The sequence below is a fragment of the Orcinus orca genome, chromosome 21 (assembly GCF_937001465.1).
Source record: "Orcinus orca chromosome 21, mOrcOrc1.1, whole genome shotgun sequence".
Taxonomy (NCBI): domain Eukaryota; kingdom Metazoa; phylum Chordata; class Mammalia; order Artiodactyla; family Delphinidae; genus Orcinus; species Orcinus orca.
Window position 1 is genome coordinate 5,713,455 of NC_064579.1, and position 19,388 is coordinate 5,732,842.

General features: G+C 39.0%; 1 protein-coding gene and 1 pseudogene across 6 annotated transcripts in view; one reads left to right on the plus strand and one right to left on the minus strand.

The window, feature by feature from the left end:
- The window catches only part of NSD3 (nuclear receptor binding SET domain protein 3), a 110,195-nt gene that overhangs the window by 51,900 nt on the left and 38,907 nt on the right, over positions 1-19,388 (plus strand). For 5 of the 6 annotated variants that reach the window (XM_033415027.2, XM_004284886.3, XM_033415028.2 and 2 more), the window contains exons 5-12: positions 4,598-4,752; positions 6,263-6,778; positions 8,917-9,043; positions 12,556-12,656; positions 14,789-14,834; positions 17,772-17,902; positions 18,276-18,404; positions 19,041-19,167. In XM_033415027.2, coding sequence (XP_033270918.1) covers positions 4,598-4,752; positions 6,263-6,778; positions 8,917-9,043; positions 12,556-12,656; positions 14,789-14,834; positions 17,772-17,902; positions 18,276-18,404; positions 19,041-19,167 — 1,332 coding nt within the window. Of the gene's footprint in view, positions 1-4,597; positions 4,753-6,262; positions 6,779-8,916; positions 9,044-12,555; positions 12,657-14,788; positions 14,835-15,729; positions 16,370-17,771; positions 17,903-18,275; positions 18,405-19,040; positions 19,168-19,388 lie in introns of those variants that run through there. The other variant, XM_033415032.2, reaches the window with a different exon arrangement.
- Positions 10-1,995, minus strand: LOC101279364 (glutathione S-transferase LANCL1-like; annotated as a pseudogene).

Sequence of the window (19,388 nt, forward strand, 5' to 3'; positions counted from 1 at the left end):
TAATATATTTACACACAGAAATCTCATTTCTTGATCTTACAGTAATTCCAAAGAAGAAACAAATTTACATAAGTAGTTCCAAAACATACTAGCTTATTTGGAGAAAACAAACTTTCTGTTAGCTTATCTAGAAATAACCTTCAAATCAGAATTTTCATATAACGACCATCACATTTCAGAAGTTTTTGATAAAAATGTTGGATTGTAGAGCCTGGATGCTCTACTAACAAAAAGAGGCAAATTTGAAAGTATGTTTATCTCTAGTTTAAGCATTGTGAATCTGAAAAATGGTGTTTAGGTCCCTAGCCCAGTTGGCAACTCTTTCAATTTTTGACCTGGAAGCATATAGTTATATTTTTGTCCCGTTTCATAATCAACCACTCAGAGAAAAGCAAAGTCATAAAAGTGTCATAAAAAAAATACTAAAGGGAAGAGGTGGATGTCAATATCCAGCGATAAGCATGTATTTATCTACATTTAGTTTCTTTTAAACATTTTTAGAACCGTAACAGATGGTTATATTCATAAGCTTGAGTAAAGAATACGACTGCCTCCAAGTTCTGAAATAAATGCATATATACTCTCAAAATACTGTACACATCACCTACCCTCCCTTTAGGAGAAACTGAAGTTAATTAAGATTTCCCTGGATATTTTAAAATAAAAGTAAATAATAAAAAGGAACTGAACTAAAGACATATTCTGGAAAAAAAAAATCAACTAACGTACACAGTTTGACTCTATTGTTGCTTTAGCCCGGGTTTGATGTATAGAGAGGCTCATGCAGTGAGTTGCAGTGAGGGGACTTTCCTTTTACAGTTCAAATGCAGGGAACCTGGCTTTTGTGGGCACTAGGAGGTCAGCCAAGAAATGAATTGTTCCAGCCGTTCCTTCAAAGAGGGAGAAGGGAGTGTCTGGTGTGCTGCATCTGTGTTCTCCATAATCTAAGCACCATTCAGCGAACTTACAGGCCCTGTACAGGTACTTCGCGTCCTGCGTGAGGTTGTGCAGCGACAGGAAGGCCGTAGGCATTCCCTGCAGCGCCGTGGCACAGCCCGTACCCCTTCTTCGGTGAGCCACACTGCCAGATCACATCAGCACGCTGATAGGCATCATTGAGAGACTGTTCCTCTTTGAACACCTTATAGGCCTGAATGAGCATGTAGATTACCCCAGGAGAACCGTGGCACCAGTGAACTAGCAGATCCTGAGTATTGTCCACACGAGGAGGGTAATTGCCGGAAGGGAATTTCAGCTGGCAGACGTAGTCTACACTAGGCTTGACCAAACTGTGTAACTTCCCATGGCTCACTTGAAGGCTGGGCTGCCTCAGGTGGTAATAAATTCCTGCCAGGCCATGAGCAGCCCCGACATGGTATTCTTGGTACCATTCATACACCAGTGGAGTCTTTCTAGCTAGGTCTTCTCCAGAGGTTAAGACTGTTTCACAAATCTGCTGAACATGGCTTTGAGGAATCTTTTCCACTCCAGAGTTCTTCTTCACAAAGAGAAGAGCATAGATGTAGCCCATTCGACCATAGAGCATTTCATTTGGAGCATATGGGGATCAGTCTTATTTAGGTGAATTAGCTGGGCGATGCAGTCCTCTGCCCGCTTCTCATTGTTCATCTTGTGATGCACCACAGCGGCCACTGCCAGGGGGCCCCTATCCCCGCAAAGGAAGGTGATGGAATGCTTGGTCAGATAGTTCGGACTTTGCTTTACATAGCCATGTGCCATCTGTAGGTAGGTAGGGTCCCCAAACACATCCTAGAGGTGTAAGTAAAGCACAGCAATACCTGCCCAGCCAGTGTAAACAGTGCTGTCCCGAGTGTCTGCAGACTTCAGGCTTCTCTCCATTTGCTGAAGGAGCTCTCGAATCTTATTGTTCAGGAGTTGTGAGAATTCAGTAGTCATCCCAGCAGAATCAGAGTGGCCTTCAGCCAGGGATTTGTCATAATCGGCATAAGGATTCGGGGAGGCCCTTGGCGCCATGGTGCCAGAAACGAGCCCCGCAGCCTCGGGACAAAACGAGAAGCCCGCTTTCACCTGTCCTGTGTTCTTGTAACCCTACTGCTTGTACCCGCCACCCTGTCCTCCAGACCTACCTATTAGTTGAGGCTGTATTTTTGTTCTTGTCCTCCAAAACGCTTGGACTTCTAATAAACCTTCTCTGATTGATTACAGTCAAATTTATGCTTGGCTCTTCTCAGATGAGATGATATGGAAAACCAAGTTGTGTATGTTTCTCTTTTCTCACAGGCTATTTTACATATGAAATTTTAATTTGGTTTAAAAATAATTCCTTAAGTAATCTCCCGTTAATGTCTAATAAAATTTAAAAATTTCAAATCCAAGATATAATCCTTTTCCTGTAACTCAGTCAGTTGAGTTTACGCTGATACCCATACTTTCTGTCAAGATCTGCTTGTCCTTCTCTCCATACCTGCCTTATCTTGGATTCCCCAAGAGGACCAGTTTTCACATTTCTCTATTGACCTGAGACATTTTCTTTACAGTGATGTTTTTCAAACTGTTATTGGTAAAGGACTAGTTTTTTGCTCTTTTAAAAAAATTTTCCAGTCCACCATGGACCCATACTTCTGTAAAATACGATAAAATTAACTATTAGGGAAATGAAAGGCCTCCCCTTACAAAAAAAATACACGGTACAGGATCCCTGATCATGGGCCTAGATGTCACGCAATGTCAAATTATCATAGTTTCTAAATGCTCACTCTTACCTTCTCTGCTTGTTTTGTGGCAGACTGGTTTGCCCTGGGAACCACACTCAGAGTAGCACCGCCAGAGAGCAGTGGTTCTCAGGTGTTTTGGTCCCAGAACCCCTTTTACTCTTAAAATTTGAGGACTCTAAATGCTTTTGTTTACATAGGTTATATCTATTACTGTTGATGTTAATTTAGAAATTAAAGCTGAGAAAAATTTTAAATATTTACCAATTCATTTTTAAAAAGCTACTGTATGTTATATTATTAATTCTGTTTTTATGAAAAATATTTTCTCAAGCAAAAAAATTGAGAAGAATGGTATTTTTACATTTTTGCAAATCTCTTTAATGACTGGCTTAACTGAAGACACTAGATTCTCGTATCTGCTTCTACATTCAGTCTGTTATGGTTTGTTGTTTTGGTTGAAGAAAATGAAGATAATCTGGCCTCACACAGATGTGTAGTTGGAAAAGGGAAGAGTATTTTAATAATAGCCTTTTCAGATAATTGTGGGTATATTTCTTTGATATTGCCCCCAAACTCAGCAAGTGGTGGGGTAGTTGCAATATGGAATCTGAAATCCTACCAATAAACTTTTTGTACTTGGTTTCTGCCTTGCACTTTGAATGGATCATTTGCCTTTCATGACTTTGTAACATCATACATTGGCCATTTAAAAAATATTGCATGCATATCTTCCAAATGTTGACACATTCCTTTATAGATATTTTTAAAATCACATTCGTTGTCACCACTTACTTCATCAGAAAATTCTTAGATTATTTGGAAATTGGAAGACTCATAGGGGCAGATACTAGTTTTCCAATATTTTGATTTTTCTTGGAAGATCAAATTTTATTATTGGCAACAAATACTATCAGCTGTTTTCCTTGAAGTGACAAACTTGCTTGTTCACTTTTGAGAAAATACCTGCCAAATTCTCAAGTTCAAATAACCGTAGTTTTTCTCTTAGTTATGTTCCATGAAGAAGTGGCCAGTTCACCTTGCAGTTCAATCCCGGAAGTACTTTCCCTCAAGGCAATCTTCATACTTGCAGCGCACAGAAGTGCTTTATGCACCCTTCCCATTTTGTCACAAGGAATACTAGAAAGACGTGTTCAAGGGTTGAGATTTAGAAAAAGTAATTTTTACTGCTTCATCAAAGATATTAAGTAAAACTGGCTTTTTTGTTTGTTTGTTTGTAACTGCCAGCATATGGCTGTGAAGGATACGGCACTAGTATAATTTGGTGTCATCACTGCCTTTATTTGTGCTGAGATGCCAGCAGTCTGACCCACCATTGCTTTTGCCGTATTAAGTGCAAATGTCAACATCATGAAAAAGACAACATCTTGGTGTTATTGTGAAGATGGTTTTGACCTTGCAGGATCCCTGGGAGAGTCTCAGTAGCCTGTCCTCCCCTTACCACCCCCAGGTCTGTGCGCCACACGTTTATGTCATTAGAAAAGCAGTTTGACCAGCAATTGGCTTTTGAAAGTCCAAGAAAATATGTTACGCATTTTTTTGAAGGAAAAATTATTTATTTGTACCCAGATTTGTTTGTAAAAAGGTTTGAGGCCAGTAAATATAAATTGTGTAACCAAGGTAACAAATCTGACAATTAGCAGAATTTCTGATTTTTTTCTTTTCTCTTAAAACTTGCTGTACTAAGTTTAATCGTTTGGGGTGATTTTTACAGTGACAATTAGTTGTGTTATTGGTAGATGTTGGATTACATCTTTGGACGATCCAAAAACGACACGTTTTAATAGGAGTAAACTAGGGAACCTGGCTTAGGTCCACATTTTTGGCAAAGTATATGTGGCTGCTTATGCTCTGAAAGGGCTAATAAGAATTTTTACTTACAGGTGCCCGGGAATATCACGTCCAATTTTTTAGCAACCAGCCAGAGAGGGCGTGGGTTCACGAAAAGCGGGTCCGAGAGTACAAAGGTCACAAACAGTATGAAGAACTACTGGCCGAGGCGACCAGACAAGCCAGCAATCACTCTGAGAAACAGAAGGTGACTGATGACATAGGAACATGGTCAATTGAATGTGGACTGTAAAGGACTTAATAATTTAGTAGAGCTTTTCATACTTGAATTCAAGCAATTAGAATGACTTATCTTAGTCCTCTAAGTTCAATTTTAATAATTCATTGTGTGTCAATAAATTTTATATGTCATATAAACAACATTATAGTCCTACTGAAAACTATCTGCTTAATACAATTTTGGATTCTATTTTGAATTGAATTCAAATGTACATAGTCTAGTAGATGCTAGTGAAATGTGGATTTTGTCAGAGATTTTTATGTTTTTTCCTATTTCAGCATTTTCCCCTAATTCCTCTTTATTCTTATTTAGCAAAATTGTTTTATGAAAGTAAGGTTTTAAAAATATTTAGTACTTACTCTGAGACAGGCACTGTTTTTAAGTATTTTATATATGTATTAATCCATTTAATCTTCATTACAACTTTGGTGAGGTAGATACTGTTATTCCTATTTCTGCAGATGAAGAAATTGAGGCACAGAACCCTTAAGTAGCGGGTTCAACCAAGGTCACACTAGTGATGGAACTAAAGATGTTTGTTGTGGTGGTGGACATACTAGAATTTTGACATGAACTCTTGATAATCTGTCTGGTCGAGATTTTTAAACTCAACTAATTTAGTGTGGACCTCTGGTGATTCAGAAATTTGTCATATTTTCACTCTAAGCTAAATATTTTCACAGAGGATTTTGATTACTTTTATCAAACTTAACACTTCACAGTGTTTAACAGTGTTTGACATATACTGTACCGTCTCCTTGTTTCATTAGCTAATTTCTGGCTACCTCAGTCTAACCCCCTGGATAATTCCTAATTGCTTTGCTCATCTCACATACCTTTATTCAAAATTTTCTTACCTGTTTTGCCAATCCAAAGTCTTCTGATCAGGACTCTGGAAACCGTGATGCAGGTTTATTTTTCCTCTCATACGATCCTGTTTTCTTGTGTTGTATCAATTTCCACGTGTTCCTCGGGGCTCCCCTTTCTCTGCATTCTGCCCCTGTTTGCATTCTGGCACAGGCTGGCCGCTCAGCTCCAAATGCTGGCTCTGTGCCACTTACTTAGCTTTGCTGTGGTCTGTGTGGCACCCCTGAACTTTAGGGTGTTGTCTTTAATGTTAGTGTTTTATTGGCCCCTGAAAGTTATCCTTTCTGTAATCTTTCTTCTCTGTGCCATCATCACTGCCAGCTTTTTAGGAATGTGACATGAGGAGGACGACTCCCTCTTGGAGGGACTTGTCCAGCAGAGTGGGCAACAAAGAAGGGTTTACTGTAAAAGAGTGGACCTGCATGTCCTTGATAGCAGCGCTGATTCATCAAAGTCATGGAGTTAGAACATTTCCCTTGTTTGACTGAAGACCCTGAAGATGTTTATGCATACCTGGAAAGATGATAAGACCACATGGGAAATACATGGTTTTTTAACTGTCCCTGTTAGATTAAAGCATGTTCCATAATGCCTGTATCTTTCTTTACAGATTCGGAAACCCCGGCCTCAGAGAGAACGTGCTCAGTGGGATATCGGCATTGCCCACGCAGAGAAAGCGTTGAAAATGACCCGGGAGGAAAGAATTGAACAGTATACTTTTATCTACATTGATAAACAGCCTGAGGAGGCTTTATCCCAAGCAAAAAAGAATGTTGCCTCCAAGGCTGAAGTTAAAAAAACCCGAAGGCCAAGATCAGTGCTGAATACTCAGCCAGAACAGACCAGTGCAGGTGAGGCGGCCTCCTCACTATCAGGTACTGAAATTCGGAGACACAGCCAGAGGCGGCACACAAGCGTGGAAGAGGATGAACCACCTCCCGTTAAAGTAGCGTGGAAAACGGCAGCTGCGAGGAAATCCTTACCAGCTTCCATCACAATGCACAAAGGGAGCCTGGATTTGCAGAAGTGTAACATGTCTCCAGTTGTGAAAATTGAACAAGTGTTTGCTCTTCAGAATGCTACAGGAGATGGGAAATTTATCGATCAGTTTGTTTATTCAACGAAGGTACCTTCTTTTCTCATGGGTTTTTTGGGGGAACCTAGGTATCTAGTAAGTAGTCAACCTTGGCATTTAAAAAAGCCCCAGGGCTTCCCTGGTGGCACAGTGGTTGAGAGGCCGCCTGCTGATTCAGGGGACACGGGTCCGTGCCCCGGCCCGGGAAGATCCCACATGCCGCGGAGCAGCTGGGCCCGTGAGCCATGGCCGCTGAGCCTGCACGTCCGGAGCCTGTGCTCCGCAACGGGAGAGGCCACAACAGTGAGAGGCCCGCGTACCGCAAAAAAAAAAAAAAAACCAAAAAACCGAAACAACGCAAGGTCATAATTTGAATACCCTTTGTATTCACTGCACTTGAAATGTACAGTCAGTTTACTCTGTTTAAGATGGGGGCAAAAAAGACATAGGCAAAAAAGCTTTGCTTTTCTTCTTTTTTTTTTCTCTCTTTTGTAATATCCCCATCTGTACTAGATTAATCTTGAGCTGTGCAGCCAAAATTGAGCTGAGCTCCCTAAAATCATGGAAAAAAACTGGGCACTTTGCCTGTTTCTGGTTTGTGTGGTTAGTTTTTCTTAGTTGCAAAGTATGCTTCTTATTAAATCATTTCTGTCAGTTATCTGAATTAACCGTTGTAATCATTATACCTGTTGCTCTGTTTGGTTGCACCAGCAATTTTGTTTGGCTCATGTTGACCTGCGATAGCTCATACATTTTAGAGAAATACCAGAACTGTGTTTGTTCTGCCACAATGAACTGTGGTGACAGCTTGTGTAACGGGGTGAAAGTAGCCTCTTCAAACGGAATGCCTCCCTCAGACAGCCCTGGGCCTCCATTTAGGGCACTTACACTTTAGCTTGAAGACTTTAAAACTCTTTTACAACATTTGTAATTTCTAGTCCGTGTACCTCTTCACTGCCCTCCCAGCCGACACCACAACTGTGGGCTTGTGAATCCAAATTTAGTGGCACCTCCTGGACGTGTGCTGTTTAAAGAATTCTGTGCTTATTTCCTAACGTTGTCTTATGCACATTAAAATAAATATAGGTACACCTCATCGGTGATATATTTTCCTAAAGAAAAGCATAAGGGTCCTCTGTTAACCTGTTTCTGCCTATAGGTTCAACCGATTTCAGTAAGGCGAAGCTCCTTGGAAAAACTTAAGTTACAGTCCCCACTTGGTTCTGTTGACAGCTTTGACTCGCAAGTAAATACTTTGCATCTTTTTCGAATGCGAATTGGCTTCATTCTTGGAGCTGGTTTTTATCTGCTTTTGGATGCACAAATCAAACTTTGTCACCCCCCCCAAAGAGTGCTATTTAAATCAAATTTGAGATAAAACTGACCTTTTAAAAATGAAAGCTTTAAAAATACATACACTATATTTATAAATCACTCCTTTATTTCACTGCATTAAAAATACCTAAAATGAGACAGAACTGTAATTCTCCCTGCCTTCTCTCTGCTCCAGATTGCTTATGGGGTGCACATTTTCATCACACTTCTGTAATCTAAGGATATCCTTGTCTTTCAAAGACGTGTTGATATTTTTATCTGTAGTAGGGTACTTTACCACATGAAAATGACTATAGTTCTCTTACTGTGATATGGGTAAAGGGAGAGACTATTCAGACCAGAAAATATTTTGGTTTTGACAGAAAATTAGATGATACAGGTTTATTTTTTAGTGATATTCATCATCTGGACTTAGAAAACAGGTTTTTTTCCCCCACATAGTCTCATTGTACATTTTAGAGTACATCCTGATGACTTAATAAAATTGTTCTGATAATGGCTAAGATAATAAATTAACTGCAATCAAAGACCATATAAAATCCAAGCACAGGGCTTCTCTGGTGGCGCAGTGGTTGAGAGTCCGCCTGCCGATGCAGGGGACACGGGTTCATGCCCCGGTCCGGGAGGATCCCACGTGCCGCGGGATGGCTGGGCCCATGAGCCACGGCCACTGAGCCTGCGCGTCTGGAGCCTGTGCTCCTCCACGGGAGAGGCCACAACCGTGAGAGGCCCGCGTACCGCAAAAAAAAAAAAAAAAAATCCAAGCACATTATGATGGTCTTAAGGCATCTTTATAAGCCAATGATCCCATTTGCCTGGTAATCACCTATTTTTTAATTTGCCTTATTTTGAAGGGAATTGGTAACAAAACAGAAATAAGTGTCAGGGGACAAGACAGACTTATAATTTCTACACCAAACCAGAGGAATGAAAAGGCAACTCAGAATATGTCATCTCCGGAAACAGCATCTGGTCCTGCAGGTGGGTATGAATGTAGAGTACATTCCCATTGGAGTTCTTGGTTCTGCTTGACTGTCACATGGCAGCTCTGTTCCTATCAAAATCAAATTATATTTTAAAAATGAAATTATAAAAGTGATTATTTCAATAGGAAAGAATGGTTTAGGGGCCAGAGAGCTTTATTGATAGTAATAGTTATTTTTCCTACAGGAATTTAAATAATAGGATTCTATAATGAAAAGACTGTAGTTATACAGTCTGTACATATCTGACTAGATGCACCATTTGATGATCTCTCTGCATGAGAATAACGGCTTTAATTTTCCAGCACTATTAACACATTCTTACTATTTCCTCCTTTATCCCCTATTGGACACAAATTGGTAGATGCCCACACTCTTTCCATTATTCTTAGGTGTGCTAGATGTCAGCAGTTGAGAGGTTCGGGCCTAGCTCTCTTATAATCTTCTCTGATTAACAGATACCATGAATTGAAAATCAAGCTACATTATTGTTGCTCAAAGAAGAAATGCCTGTATTTAGTAAGATCATGCCTTTGGAATAGGCAAAGTAATTTTTATTAAGAGACTGACTGAGGATCTTATAGAAGCTTAATTGAGTGTCTGGTGGATTTGGTTTATATAACAGTATTACTGCTGCATACAGCTGTCAAGAAAAGAGTTAGATACCAACTAACTTGGTCATTTGAAATCTTAGGAGGAAGGAGTTTGTTTCAATTTGTTCTTTCAAATTTTTTTTGGAATCTAAGAAGTGACCAAATAATTTTCTAGAAGGATTAAAGTCTTAAGACCCAAGGTAGTAATCTTGGATCAGTAGTAGCTCAGGCAAACCTGTAATTGAGTGGCACTAAGGGGTAAGTATTTTTGTAAGGGAAATTTTGAGTAAGATTCTTCTTATTATAAAAGCTAAATAAAAACAATCATTATTCAGGAAAGAACTTGCAGCCCTTTATTTTCAAGAAAGGGCTGCAGGATGGGGAGAGGTGTTGCCATGTATGGGACAGGGCATAGTAAATAGAATGCCTTTATTCAACAATGAGTTGGGAAAGGAAGCTGCAGTAAGGTAAGGAGGGAGTAGCAAAATCCAGAACCAGATTTGCAACTTGTATCACTTCAAAATACTGTATAAAAAATGAAATTATAATGAAGCAATGAATAATGGACTTAGAAGATTTTGCATTAATTAGCCATAATTGAAAATGTTTGTTACCTTCTTTGAATACCACAAGACTCTTTTGGCCTCAGTGCTCTGTAGTTAGGTCTATCAGTTTTGTCATCTTTCTTTACTGTTAAACTGTTAGTTTATTGTTAAACTGTTTACTGTTAAACTGTTAGTAATTTGTCTGAATGTAAGTGTGATATTTAGACTAGGAGGATCATTACTTAAACATCTGCATTCTCCGAACTAGGGAGAAAGTAAATTCTTCATAGGATATTAGATTGATCTTAAATATTAAACTTTTACTTTTAATGGAGATTGTTTTTTCTGCCCCTCAGCTACTGAACATTTTATCTTCATGTAGTCTTTTCATTTCAATTTAAGTTCTGCTGTGGATTTTCTTCTTTTCCTTCTTCTTTTTTTCTTTTCTAGTGAAAGCTAAAGGTGGAAGGTTATAATTCTTTATATCAAGAAAAAGCCCAGTTCCTTCCTCAGGCAGACATAATGTAATGAGATTGTAAATTAACGTTGCAGCCTTAATTTAGGGATGAGCGCTCTAAAGCTTTGACCTTGGTTTAAATTTGGTTACCAGCCGTAGTTGATAAGCATATTTTATCTTTTTACATGACCATTTTGTTCCTTGCGAAAATAACTTCAGTAGTTGAAAAGTCAGAAAAGAGACCTGATCTCCCTTCAGAAACCAATTGTACCATTATCTCATTTGGTGTTAACTACTCATGGGGAATTCTCCAGCCTTTTCTTAGTAAATTTAGGTGCTACATAGGATGTGTGGCACTGCTACATTTCTATGGTTTGAGGAGTTGTATCTGCATTTCTACCAGATTTCTAAGCTATTTTCCAAATCCAGAGATGCTCACTTCTCCTCTCTTAGAACATAAACATAATACTTTTTAGTGTCTTTAAATGTAGTAGAATGTATATGTTCTTCGGGTAGCTTTCAGAATAATTTTAAGGAGTCACCACATTGTCTTATCTTTATAAGACAATAGAGCAAATATCATTTGCCCTTGCTAGAACAATTTTGTTGTCATTCTCAAAACAAGGTTTTTTGTTTGTTTGTTTTACGCAGTTCTATTTTCATTTTCCTCTTCCCTGGTAGGTCTTGAATGTTGATGACTATACTGAAATATGGATCTCTCGAATACTCAGGTGTCTGTGAGGATAGGATACCTGTTGTCTTAGTTAACATTTTCATCATTGTAAGGAGAAGAGTGAGAGTAAAGGACACCTTCATTTTGTGACTTCTCTGCTAGAAATTAATTAAGCACAGCTCAGAAACAATACATTATCATCAAACTACCTACTCCTTCCCCCCAAAAAGTAGTGGGATCCTTCTTTGTTTTGGCTTTGAACAAAGGTGAGGAAAGCCCTTTCCACATAGACAAGAACAATGAAACCAGAAAATATACAGGTGATATGGAACACTTCATTGAGGTAGCTTCTGCAAGGTGATTATTATCTAGCAAGGACCGTTTAGGTGGTCCAAGCACTGAAAAGATGGAGAACAGCTGTGCTGAAGGTATCATTCCTTCTTAGGGTCACAGAATGAATCATTCTGTGATTCATTCCTGACTTAGTGTTTCTTCACATTGCGGCCTTCAATCTTAAGTTTTATCCTTTCCAAAATGGGGTCCATGTGAGTTTTCTTTCAAAGAATTTTACTGTTTAAAAATCTTCATAGTTTCTTTTTTTCACCATTTAATATTAAATAGCTTGATAATTTGTTTCAACTAGTTTTCCATGACTCATTATTTCTAAGTTATACAAGTCCCTTGATAGTCAAATTAATGATTCAGTTTTAGTCCCGTTTTTGTGCCTTTCCTGCTTTTTTCCCTTTGGTTGTTAATGATATAACAATAGCAAAACCAGCACCTAGCACTATTAAGCATTTTACGTGTAGAATTAATTTATTTGTTAAAATGCAAAGTACACAGTACCGATTGAATTTTGAACCATTAATTCCTAATGTCAACTGAGAATAAAATCATTTTCATCCGTCCCCTCAGTCCCTTCATCCCTTCAATTATTATTACCTAAATGTGTTTATCTGCTGTTTTGGTTTGACTTTACAATTTTTAACAATCCAATCCCTCTTTATCTGTATAGTTCAGAGTGCGTTATGACTCCTAGTCTCAACCCATCAGCTTTTACAGTTTGATCTATACAATTTTTTTAATGTACTCCCAAGTGTTTAATAGTTTTTTTAATGAGTTATAGTTAAAAGACCAAAAGTAATGGATAAGAAAAGGAAGGAATTTGGTCAGATCTTAATTACTTGAATGTCAGTTACTCAAGTGAGGTTTTATTGTTTGTTCGTTTGAATTGTCTTTTAGGCTCAGTAGAAAAGAAGCAACAGAGAAGATCCATTAGAACCCGTTCCGAATCAGAGAAATCCACTGAGGTCGTGCCAAAGAAGAAGATCAAAAAGGAGCAGGTTGGCTTCCCACATGTAGAGGGTTAACCGTCGTATTTGTGAGTGTTGTGGCTTATGCTGGTGTCTTAAAAGAAAGAGAGACTCCCCCCACACTGGCTTTCCTTTCCGGACTACCTAATGCTTCTGTCCTGGTGAATCCCAGTGCCCAGTCCTAATACAACCATCCCTGTGATGCTGCTTCAAGCATTTTCACAGAAAACAATCAGGCTTCAGGAGATGGGAAGTCAGTGGTACAAGACTTCTAAAGAATTCCTCACATTGATTTTGACATTTCAGTTACGAGCAAAATAATTTCATGTTTTCGTGATTTTTATTTGGAACCATCATTGAGTTCCCTTTTTTTTTTTAATTTTAATTTTTGGTTTAAGCTGCTGGTATATATTATTTTTATTTTTTAAACAGACCAAATTAATTTACCTATAAGAGTTTTATTTAAGAAACAGATAATCATAGATGATCTGGTTTTTCTGTTGGTATCACAGATTTTTTGGAATGTTATTTTCCCAGTGGAATGGCACTCACCTGTTACTAAGTTATCAGATACACACTATTTATGTAAAAAGAAGGAGGGGCATTTTGACGGAAGGGTATTCAGCCAGTGTAATCAATACAGCAATAGGCATATTAAATTACCTTTTCAAAGAAATGTTTGGAAATCGTTAACTCCTTTAACTTAAATTCACAGTCAGAATTTTTCTTAATTTGTTAAAGTGAAAGAATATCCAGTTTTATACCCAGACAGCTGCTACTAAACAAAAAGAATTGTGAATAGTATTAGTTCCAATAAGCTTTATATTTTTAAAACCACTTAAATATGGAAGAATGTGAAGTTTTCTATTTAAATTATTTCCTTCAGAATTTTAAACTTCCAAACTTAATAGGTGATTTTGTGGGTACTCTATGGTATCATCAGACATGTAAAACAGTTTTCCCAGAAATATTTAACAAAAATTTAAATAATATACTAATTTGTCATTCATTTATCATAATTAGCTTTCATACTTAGGAAATTATATTCCAAAAAATCTTTCTAACCTCTTGCAGATCTCCAGTATTCCTTTCCAAAATGAAGTTGTGATTTTGCCAGCTGGTTCCCAAATTCAGTCTGTGACCAGTCAGTCTAAAATTAATAAGGAGAATGAGTACAAAAACTGGGATGGATTGTTAATGCCACTGTGTTTATAGTTAGTAGTAAAACAATACCAGTGATTGTTTAGAAGATTTTATATTTGTATTACTAATTGTATCTTATAAAAGCACTTCTGTTGTATGTTTTTTTTACTTGTTGTAAAAGAAAAAATAAAATTTTTTTTAAAAAGCTTAGAATAATCCTTAAATATTTACAAAATGTGTTGCAACATGCATATTTCACCACTCAGAGAAACATTAAATCCAATTCATAGCTTAAGCAGGTACTCCTCCAAATGGCATCCTTTCTTTAATTCCAATGGTTCAATCCTCAAATTACCACGTGTTTTACATAAACATTGGCAGAATAACTTCTGATCTCGCTCTCCTAATGTAGGATCAAGACACTGTTCATAAGACACTCAAGAAAGTGCTTTTGCAATATCACAAACTTATTTTCTTAAGTTTGTACTAGCAGCAAAAGTATTGAGCTTCCAGCTGTATGGAGCCCTGTAGCACTCTCTACAGAGAGGGTCCTGATTCCCAGCAACTTAGATGTGAGTGCAGGCGCGGAAGGGTCTTAAAGTGGCGTGAGTTACATTAACCTGAGTATCATAGTAAGTAAAAATTTATCCTAACGTCTTTGGGGCGGGAGGGGTTTATAGCAACATCGGGGCTGGTTGCAGAAACAACCCCTCTCCTGCCTCCCAGACACTGAGGAAAGTATTTGTGTTCTTTTCATATACCAAGGGAATGGTGGGAAAGGTCGTTGCTCAAAAGCATGTGGCTGTGTGTTGTCACTTGGTATCCAGCACAGGCAGCTAGAATTTAAACCCTCCCTGACCCTGAGACAGAGAACTTTACCAGAAAATGGGACCGAGTCCAGATTTCAGATACATTAATCGCTCATCATTACTTAGATTGATCGAAGTATTATTTTTTTCCCTCTGTTAATTAAGTGAAAAAAAATTCCCCATTAATGCTGTATTTTTCTGTCCAAACAGGTTGAAACAGTTCCTCAGGCTACAGTGAAGACTGGATTACAAAAAGGTGAGTTATTATAATGTTGCTCTGCATTTCCTTGATTAAAAACAATTTGAAAGAATTATTTGTACTTCATGTATTTTTGTGTGTCTCTGTAAATCACTTGTCGCTCTTCAGTCGATAATTTGTGTGAAATTGAAGTATTCCCGTGTTTGTGTGTGTGTGCGCGCATGCGTGCGTGTGTGTCTTTTAGAATTGATCTTACTCTGTGCCTCCATGTGAAAAGTCTTATTTGTTTTGGTAAATTGGAGAACACCACGTAGGCTTGATACTGTTTCCAACTTTTCTCCATAAGATTCTGGGGTTTCACTGGTTTATAAACTAGGGATGTGACGAATCCACTTTTTTTGGTATTCGACTGAATACCGAATAGTAGCTATGTCAATAGTGGTCAAACATGGACTATGACAAATCAGACAAGACAACCTGATTGAAAAAAAAAAAATCTTGCCACATTTATTTTTACAGTGCTGTAAAATCTTTTTGTATATTAAAATGATTCGTAGCATATTTATGGCCATTATTTGATGACCTTATGCAGAATCTATTTGAGATATGCACAAAGTTTAAGAAACCTTAAACTTAAGTCTGTACTTTTCTGTGTGCAATTTGACTACAGTACAAACTCCATAGCATGATTCGTGCGTTTTTGGTGAGATCAGACTGTATTTAATACCTGTAGTTTACTCTGGGCAAATTGCATTATTTAAAAAAAAAAAAAAAAACACCAGCCTCTCTGCATTCTCGGGGAGAAGTCTGCAGCGATGGTCTCCGTGGAGATCCTCAGCAGAACTGAACAGCCTCTCGGAGGGAACACTGCTTGGCGGAGCTCCAAGAAAAGACATCGCGATCGCTGCGAGATTAGGAGGCCTGATTGCGTTGTGTTTCCACCATTCCACAGGGTCGGCGGACCGGGGAGTGCAGGGCTCTGTCAGATTCAGTGACAGCTCCGTCTCCGCAGCGAGTGAGGAAACTGTGGACTGAGATTCCTGTACAATTTCATCCCAGAAACTCCAGACTTGTAGTCTCCATGCAAGATTTCTTTGTCGGCGGCTCGATAAACAGTTTCTTTGTTTTCAATTTTGATTTTGCCAATCATCATTATGGGCATTTTCCTGCCTGATTTCTTTTTCAAGACTCTGAACAATTGCTTTAACATTCAAATGATTTTTTTTTTCTTTTCTTTTTTTTTTTTTTTTTTTTGTCTGAGCTGGATGGGTACAGCTTAAATCATGGGTCCAGCCTAAAAACCACCGTTTAACTTACACTGATCAATTTCAACATGGACTGTTTTTGGGTTTTTTTGTTTTTGTTTTTGTTTTTTTTTAAAAATAAAGCGTCATTAATGCACATCTGCAGGGTTTTGCCAAACAGCCCAAACTGTATACATTACAATCATTAAAAGCTCTTATTTTTTTTAACATTAGTGCCGTTATCATGGAGAACAGCGTGGTGGCTGCCTTTGGCAGCCTGTCCTTTTTCTAGCATTTTCAGAAACTCATCGGAAATGGCGGTACCTGTGTTTCCCTTCGAAAGCCTCTCAGTACAGCACTCCTGTTCCTCTGTTAAAACTCCTTGTTAATCCAGTGATCTTTTAGGCCAAGGAAATATTTTGTGGTGGTGTTCTGGGTCCATACACCAGCAATGAAGGAGATAGATTTGTGTACTTGTGTTTTTTAATCAGCGTTAACACGGGCAGGCACCCTCATTTGTAGATGTAAGGAAACATTCAGTGAAAACCTTGTAGGATGGGATGTGATAACGAGGTTGCAGTAACCTGAGCAGTCTAACGAGGTCCACATCCTCCTGCACAGACCGTGCCGCACACCAAGTGCTGTTCCCGCTCAGCCTTTGCGGATCTTCATGGCCTCGGGAGACCTGTTTCTCCATGGTCTCTTCTGGACTGCACACTTCCACCATAGCTTGCTGGGCTGATCTAGATGTCTGTTTGTTGTATGGAAATTTTGGGGGAAAAAAAAAATCTAAAACACAAACTGTGGGTTGAAATATTAACCGTCTCCTTGGTTCCTTGGTATTCACCGTGCCTGATCTGCACATTTCATCGTGGCTTTTCTGTGTAGCCTATACTGCATTAGCCCAAGAGATTGTTGCTTTGTAACTTTTTGCACTATTGTTTTGGCTGGATTTGTATTACACACCGTTTTAAAAAAAAAATTCCACACTATTCTCTGCCTTTTTTTTTTTTTTTCATATTTATTCCTTCCCTCACCAAGTCCACACAGAGGCCTCTCATCCAGCTCTTCGTGATTTGGCTGCACTTGAACATTGTCTGTTTACAGCCCTCAGCACTGTGCCTCCTAGATGGCATGACGTATGTAGCTGTGCTGCAACACTTGTAATGGTCACAGTAAATGCCCTTCACCCAGGAAGTCTCAGATGAACAATTGTGAACATCCAGGATTTATCTGGGGGGCAATAATCAACTGAATTGCAAAATTCGGGGGAAAATGGCACTATCCGTGTACGAATCGAATACAAATCAAAGATTTGTCACATCCCTAATAAAAACAAGATGGAGGTGTCTCTGCGACCATATTTGTAAGCTACACAGTGTGTTGGGTTTTATGTCTTCCCCCTCCAAATTGAATGGTTCTTTGGATTGCTCCAAATCGATCAGCTGTCCTGCAGTTTTGATAGAATTGGTTTTTAGGTTGGAACTTGGGCTCTGTTGCCCGAAAATAGCTTTAGAGCAGGAGCACGGAATTGAGTGTTTTAATAGAGCGGTTGTAAATTACATCACTCACCATCAGGAAGGTCAGAAGCTTATGAAATTTTGACTCGTGACTTCAGTGTTACAAAGAGAGCTATGCTTTTTTTCACACTACAGATGAGTTTGGGGAAAGAAAATATTCTCCCACAAAAAAATTAAAACAACAAACTTTAAGTACTATTTTAGGATTAATTTCGGTGTGTTGTATTAAGGTGCCAGCGAGATTTCAGATTCCTGTAAACCTCTAAAGAAAAGGAGCCGCGCCTCAACTGATGTAGAAATGGCTAGTTCCACGTACAGAGACACGTCTGACTCCGATTCCAGAGGACTGAGTGACCTGCAGGTAAATATGTCCCAGGGCCTGGGCGCAGTGTTGTCTCGCTTTGCCAGACCAAGCAACCAAGTAATGCTTTGCCTGACTTTCTCGGCAAGAACAGGGAATTTTTTTTTAAATGCTGGTAGAAAAGAAATCATTTTGGTCATTTTGTAACTTACGGGTCTCTTAATTTTGCTGGTCTCTTACATAACAGGAGCGTAGTTTTTTTAATTGTAACAGTTTCTCTCAAAACACCAGACATTGGGTATCCAGGGGTTTTAGAAGGGAGGAAGAGGTTGTGTGAAGGTTTCTTTGAGCAAGTCTTAACTAGGATTTTCATAGCACCTAATTTTGAGGAAACTTTTGTTTTTCTTAAAAATGTGTTCTGTTTTCCATGTAGGTAGGCTTTGGAAAGCAAGTCGATAGCCCTTCAGCTACTGCAGATGCAGATGTTTCTGATGTGCAGTCCGTGGACTCAAGTTTGTCAAGAAGAGGCACTGGAATGAGTAGGAAGGACACTGTATGTCAGGTAGGCAGGCAACCTGTCCTGCAGCTTGAAACAGGCTGTAATATCCTGCCAGTAATACACTTCCCTCCTGTTTGAGAGGTTAGTATCTTTCTAAGTTATGATACTGCTTTCAAGCTACAGATCTACAAGCCACTTCAGGCTCTTTTCTTCCCTTTGGGAGTTGGAATACTTACTATTCACGTGTAAGTGCCAGTCTTCACTGTGATGCTCCCTTATTAATTGGAAGTAAATGGCAGATGGCTGACTTCAAAAACATCTTCTCAGATTGAAGTTGGTATTAAAGTTTTTAATGTATATTTACCCTTTTTGAAAAATACTGCTTTGCACTCTGAAGAAGAGTTAAAGTATGCAGATTCCAAAGAAGGAATCATAAAAGATCAAGTATGACTTTTAAACTTTATACATATTGGGTCTGGAAATAGTTATCTGGTTCAGCGGTTCTCAAAGGGAGGGCCGAGGACCAGCAGCACTGGCATTGTCAGGGTGCTTATTGGAAATGCAGATTCTCGAGCCCCACCCGAGACCCGCTGAATCAGAAACTGTGGACCCAGTAATCTGTGTCTTAACAGACCCCCCCAGTGGTCCTGATGCCTGCTACAGTTTGAGCACAGCTGGGTTTTTTTTGCCATGTTACAGATCTGTGAAAGCTCTGGGGATTCTCTGATTCCTTGCGAGGGAGAGTGCTGCAAACACTTCCACCTGGAGTGCCTGGGACTGACATCATTCCCTGATGGAAAGTTCATCTGCGTCGAATGTAAAACTGGTGAGCGTCCTGGTAGATGTGAGAAGATGGGGGTGAGGGTGGAGAAAGTGCAGTGCCCGCATCTTCCATGACATCACACTCTCTTACCATGTTTATGTAGCTCGTATCTCCTCTCCCATAGCTATTCCAACAAATTAAGACCATCCAGTGATTAGGCTTCCTGACATCTAAAGAGCAGTTTGTAATATTATTGTCAGATCTCCTCCCACTAGTGCCTTTAC